The 6,465-nt window shown below is 39.4% G+C and overlaps 1 protein-coding gene across 1 annotated transcript in view; it reads left to right on the plus strand.

The window, feature by feature from the left end:
- LOC129506221 (aromatase) overlaps positions 1-5,531 on the plus strand; it is a 150,768-nt gene extending 145,237 nt beyond the window's left edge. The window contains exons 8-10 of the mRNA XM_055319689.1: positions 188-350; positions 1,804-2,045; positions 3,266-5,531. Coding sequence (XP_055175664.1) covers positions 188-350; positions 1,804-2,045; positions 3,266-3,514 — 654 coding nt within the window. The 3' untranslated portion in view covers positions 3,515-5,531. The remainder of the gene's footprint in view (positions 1-187; positions 351-1,803; positions 2,046-3,265) is intronic.
- The last annotated feature ends 934 nt before the right edge of the window (positions 5,532-6,465 follow it).

Genomic DNA, 6,465 nt, shown 5'->3' on the forward strand with positions numbered 1-6,465 from the left:
GTAAATACATAGACAATTGGTTAAATTTGTCCTCTTTCAGCTGAAGACTATTATAAAAAATGTCAATTACAGAGGTGTAATATTTATGACTCCATTTTGTTGATACTTTTGATCATGACTGTCCCTTCCCCCTCCTTTCTGGAAGCATAAATTTACTTTTCCAATTTTTCTTCCCTCTTTTGTTCAGAAACGTGGTGACTTAACAAGAGAGAATGTGAACCAGTGCATACTGGAAATGCTGATCGCAGCACCAGACACCATGTCTGTCTCTGTGTTCTTTATGCTATTTCTCATTGCAAAGCACCCTAAGGTTGAAGAATCAATAATGAAGGAGATCCAGGCTGTTGTTGGTAAGAACTGATCAACTAGTAATAGAGCTTAGTAACCATCTTCTAAGGTCAGCTTCTTAAGTCCTAAGAATATGATTTCAAACAAAATCTTTATTACAATCCACCCACAGAACAATAATGGTAGTCATTTTGCCCCACCTGGTTATGCCACATGGATTGAAAAGTTAGTTCCATTCTGTGTTTTTGTTTTCATTATAAAAACAATGCACGCTCATTGAAAAAATTTTAAATAGAGATACACATAAAGCAAAAGGTGACACTCCCTGACCCCTTCCACTCTCCTCACCAGCCTCATTTGCATTCCCCAGGGGGAACCACTCTTCATTCTTTGCTATGTATTCGTCAATGTTTTTCTTAATGTGCACATAAATGCTCTGCCTACCTTAGGCAGGCCAAATGCTTTTGTGGGTCTATCCAGGGAACTGGCTACAGTAATTACTTACTATGGAACGCCTTTGGTTACCTTCTCTGTCATCTTCCCTTCTACCTCCCCATCTCAAATAAATGTACCCCATTACACCCTAAAGTATACAAAGAGCAGCATACAAGGGGCAGGGCTGTCAGAGTTCTCTGACCAAATGAGACCCTTTCTGAATGATACGGCTGTACAGGAGACAGAGCTGCCTTGGGACTCTAGGCTTCTAGGCTGATTTTGATTCTGCAAATGTGGTAACTCATTTGACGATGCTCTGAAGCTTTGCCAATTCTGGGAATAATCCAAGCCTCTCTGACCAGTGTCAGACCAGTCTGAAACAGTGCAAGTATCTGTCAATCCCCAGCACACTGAGAGTTTAGCTGAAGCACCTATTTTGCTATGGCAGGGAGAGGAGGTTCTTGCCCCTCTAGTACAATAGGTTGGTTGTTTTTGATGAGATGGAAGGAGGGACTATCAGTGATGCATTCTGGGCAGATGACTGCACAGGTAACCAGAGGAGAAAATTTCATTGAAAGGGATTCAATTCACCATCTCACTTTGACTAGAGGAGGAGTAAACGTCCCCTAGAATTTACAGTAGGAGACAAAATTCGAAGACCTCAGAGACCAGGAAAATACATGTTTGAAGCAGATTGTGTAGGTCTACATAAAACTGCAGGTGGATGCCCCTTCTAAAGGGCTCATTGGCCTTCAAGTTCAGCCCATCATTGCCATGTAGTGTTGTGGGCCCAGTATTATCAGGTTTTCTTATTTTTCCAGAAATCCAGACTTTTCTATGAAATCTCCTGGGTTTTATAGTAATTGGCTTCAAATCTGAATTTTTACAAAGCACTCTTTGAACCAAATGACATATTTGGCCCAGATTGCTGGTTTGCATTAAAACTATAGGAAAAAAACAAACAAACAAAAAAAACGTTCAGCCAGGAGCAGACTCTTCTGTGGAAACTATGGGAGTTTTATTGCCCATCACATATTGAAACTATCATTATCTCCTTGTCCTATTTATCTGCTCCCACAGGTGAAAGAGATATAAGGATTGATGATATGCAAAAATTAAAAGTGGTGGAAAACTTTATCTACGAGAGCATGCGGTACCAGCCTGTTGTGAACTTGGTCATGCGCAAAGCCTTACAAGATGATATCATTGATGGCTACCTAGTAAAAAAGGGGACTAACATTATCCTGAATATTGGAAGAATGCATAGACTGGAGTTTTTCCCCAAGCCCAATGAATTTACTCTTGAAAACTTTGCAAAGAATGTAAGAGCCCTTCCTTAAAACCAAGTGTGCCACTCTCAAAAATGTCAACTGTTAAATCCTCTCTTGTTCTGTGTTTGCACCATGTACATTTCATTCTATTTACTTATTCCCCTCTATTGCCTCACCAGAAGCACATGCTTCCTCTAGCTTAGAACATGACTACCATATTCATCCTCAAGCCAAGGATGCTAGGTCTCCAGCTCTGAGAAGTATCCCACATGGTGGCCACACAATGGGTCAAAATGTGAAAAATCCAGGCCCTTAATTTGGCTACAATGAGGCAAATGTTATTTAACCCAACCAACCTACTGTTCCATTTCAACTTGTCACTTTGTAATCATGTAGATTCAACTTTAGCACCACCTAAGCAAAGGAAAGTCCAGTTGTGTTTCAGATGGATATCAAATAAGACCAAAAGATTTAGTTTTTGCAGTCTGCCTTTGGTTCACCAAATGGCCCCGTAAACACTAGTTCCCATTCTAAATAGAACTCAGTAACCAGAAGAGCTTCAGCTTTTTCCATCCTTGAAATATACTGTAGATGCAACTTCTATTATGTCAAATTTTAGGCACTGATGTTTATTAATCAAAATTTTCCAGATATTTCCCTCACTGTTCTCTCTTGCATTTGCATATGATATAGAAATATGATCTTAATTACTCCAGTTCTCTAATTCATTCTGCTCCTACGTGAGCAACCCATGCTATCTATGTTGACAACTGGTCATCAAAAACTTCCTGAGCCTCTACTTTGAGCCAGGTACTATGTAAGCACAGATGGTAACAAGACAGACAGATGTGGTCCCCATTAATTTTTCACATAACTAAAAATATTTGGATGCTTGGCACTAAGAGGCCAGGAGTCAACATATTTGCACAAAAACAATCTTTGCCTCAGTGACACGCAGAAGAGTAGTAGAGCTGTGGTCATCCCATAGACCTAGTTGAGTATGCTAACACTGGCTGTAATATGATGATGTGTATTGCTTTATCTCAGCAAATTTGTGTGAAAGGTAAAGGTAGGGACTGTCCAAGGTTGGGCATATATCAGAGGGGGTGAATCATATTGGATGGATAAAAGAACTTATTTGAGTTACAGTCATTTCGTTGAGGGAAGAGCATGGTTTAAGCCCTGTGACAGCATTCTGATTGATCAGTGTTTTCAGAGTGAATCAAACAGAGATTGCATGACTCTGGCTAACTGTCTGATTATTTTCATAGGTTCCTTACAGGTATTTTCAGCCATTTGGCTTTGGACCTCGTAGCTGTGCAGGAAAGCACATTGCCATGGTGATGATGAAAGTTGTCCTGGTTACACTTCTGAGACGTTTCCACGTGCAGACATTGCAAGGAGAGTGTATTGAAAATATGCAGAAAAAATATGGCTTGTCCTTACACCCAGATGAGACTAACAACTTGCTGGAAATGGTTTTTGTCCCAAGAAATTCAGAAAAGTGCCTCAAACACTAAAGAAGGTTGATCAGTATCTACTCTGAGCATTTCATCAGTAGTTCACATGGAAACTGCCTGTCTTTACCAAGTAGTGTCATCCTCACAGTGAACATTTGGTGGCCTATGCCATTTTATAGCCATACCTCATATGGACTGTCAGCAAGTCAGGAGACATTGGTCATCTGTTTTTGTCCAAACCAGAGAACTAGTCTTTCAGAGAAAATAGAGGCCAAGAGATTGCAGGGAAAATGCTCAATTCCACAAAACATGCTTTGGAAAAGTTAGGCCATCAGCAAACTTTCTGTCCTCCTTCCCACAAAATTTCCACTGCCCTGCCCCAAGAGCATTTTGATGTCTCGGGCAGAAGCACTCAAGTCCATTAGAAAAGCAGGCTGATGTCTGGGTACTTAGGGCCAAACATACCTGCTAATGTGAATAAAAGTATTTTGATTTAGTTTTCAGTGGTAGGCTCTACAACATTCATATTCTTTGGAGAAATGCTTATAAATTCAGCATTTGACTTTTCCTACAAGTTATTCAACTAATTCTTGATTGATTATTCATGGTGACTTAACTGTGGCAAAAATTGAACAGGGGGACTATCTTTTCCCAGTCTCTCAATTGATGCCTCAGCCACTCACCTCTGCTACAATAGATATAGATTCAGGTAATATAAAGTAATTTAGTAATAGCCTGAGTAAAATACGATTAGGACCACACATCTGCTGTAGGGGAAAAAAAAATCACACAATGCATTTCAGATTCACATAAAATTTTCTTCATGTTTGCATCATTGCTTAGCTCCACTAGTGCTAACCAAGAGTAACTTTAAATAATGACATCTATTAACTCTTAAAATGGCCCCAATGATTTGAGGAAGGAGAACTCTACATCTATATATAATTCCACAAACCAGTGGATTCAAACCCATTCCATCATCTTTCTCCCTCAACAGTTCCCCCCCTCTTTCTTTCCATAACCTTGAAGTCAATAGCAACAGATCAGTGGAGAACATGGTCAGGGTGGAGGCCCTGCAATCATCTTTTATCCTACCTCGGATTTAATAGTTATCTTAGACATTTAACAACTATGGAGTTCATTGAATCACTATACATAGCCATGAATAAAATACACACCTTGTAAATTAGTTCTTTAAAGAGAATCAAGTATGGGATGCCTGGGTGGCTCAGTCGGTTAGGCATCCGACTCCCAGTTTCAGCTCAGGTCATGATCTCAGGGTCATGAGATGGAGCCCTGTGTCAGGCTCCGTGCTGGATGTGGAGCCTGCTTCAGATTCTCTCCCTGCAACCCCCACCCCATCACTCACTCACACACTTTCCCTCTAATAAAATTTTTTTAAAAATAAAGAGAATCAAGTAGGAGTTAATTTTCCACGTGCCACTACTTGTTTTAGATAGCCAATATGATTATATCTACAGAATGCCACTTAAAAATTGAAAAATTACAAGTAAATAAATGTTTGCCATTGAATCAACTGCCATCAAAACATTTGAATACTCTTTTCACCCTACCTTTTGGTAATAGAGCAGCAGCTGAGTATTAAATTGTAAGCACTATGAGAGCATGAGCTCTTTATTTGGCATCCTCCCAATCCCCCATTCTGACTCCCTATATTTACTGTGGAGGAAGGATAGCACTGAACAGAGACACTCTTGCTCATAGATAATCTAACTGACCCCAGAATCCAAGTAAAGGGGAAGCAGGTATTCTAAGACCTCAAGGATAGCTATTAGTAAAGAAAGAAATACTTAAACTTTGGATAATCTATATGGCCTAAACATATACAGAAATACGCCTGTGTACCTGGATATATTCATAGTAAGGTCGGGACAATCATCCAAATAATTCAGACCCCTGAAAGAAAGGCCAGGATTTTAGATTTAATATATTCAAATCAACTCACTTGATGACTATTAACACACACTTTGCTTTGCCTCTGGCAAGAGATAGCAGAGGAAAAAAGACTTCAGATCAGTGTACAGTTCACCCATCCAGTTCCCTTGGAATATCTACTGTATTTTGTATGTATATATGTAGCCAAGGTCTATGTCTACACAGTCAAAGTCAAATGGAAGGTTTATATAGTTATATAGAGACATTGTAGATATAAAAATATGCTGGGGAAAAAATTGAAAAAATAAAAATATGCTGGGGAAAAGTTAGGGATGGGGGTGGGGGGCAGGGGAAGGACAAGAAGAGGGAAATGCTGGTTTGATCCAAGCAAATTCTCAGAATCAAATTATCTGGGTAATCATTCAACTTTTTACTCTGCTTGGTCTATACTGACAAACCCCAGATGTCTGTACAGGTTTTGCCTAGGGAATTTGGAATACCATCAACTTTTCACTAAGCTGATCAACATATACTTGAAAATCTTGTTTTCTCTTCAGAATTTTGCCTCATTGTTATGTACTTATCACTCTTGAACATGCTGTGGATTCTGTTTTCACCAGTTTTCAAAGAAATTGTCAGTGAAATGCATGCATTATAAGGGCTCTGTTATTGTGAAATTAGGAAGGTAATTGTGCCCTCCTATACTCAGGTGTACTAGACACCCCCATATGCCTTCATTAACATCACACTTTTTCCTCTTCCAAGTAGAAAATAATCCCATACAGAAAGCCCCCACATACTGAGAAACGTGATTTAGAAGTTGTCACTTTTATTTATAAACAGCACCTTTGGAAACTCATGGTGCTAATATTCCCCTAAGTGTGTGGCATTGGCCCATTAGAAAGAATGCTAGCTGGATCCTCCTTAATCTCATATATCAGCTGGGCTCTGTGATTGAATCTTTCACCCATACTTGCAGAACAATTTGCTAAATTAAATTCTGTCAAAGTAATGAGTGGAATGGAATTTGTGATACTTTCAGTTGGACTTAGCTCGGAAAAATCAAACTCTCCAAGGCTAAATGAACAGGGCTTACCTAAATGAACTATTCTTAC

This window comes from Nyctereutes procyonoides, unplaced genomic scaffold (genome assembly GCF_905146905.1).
Source record: "Nyctereutes procyonoides isolate TBG_1078 unplaced genomic scaffold, NYPRO_anot_genome, whole genome shotgun sequence".
Classification (NCBI taxonomy): domain Eukaryota; kingdom Metazoa; phylum Chordata; class Mammalia; order Carnivora; family Canidae; genus Nyctereutes; species Nyctereutes procyonoides.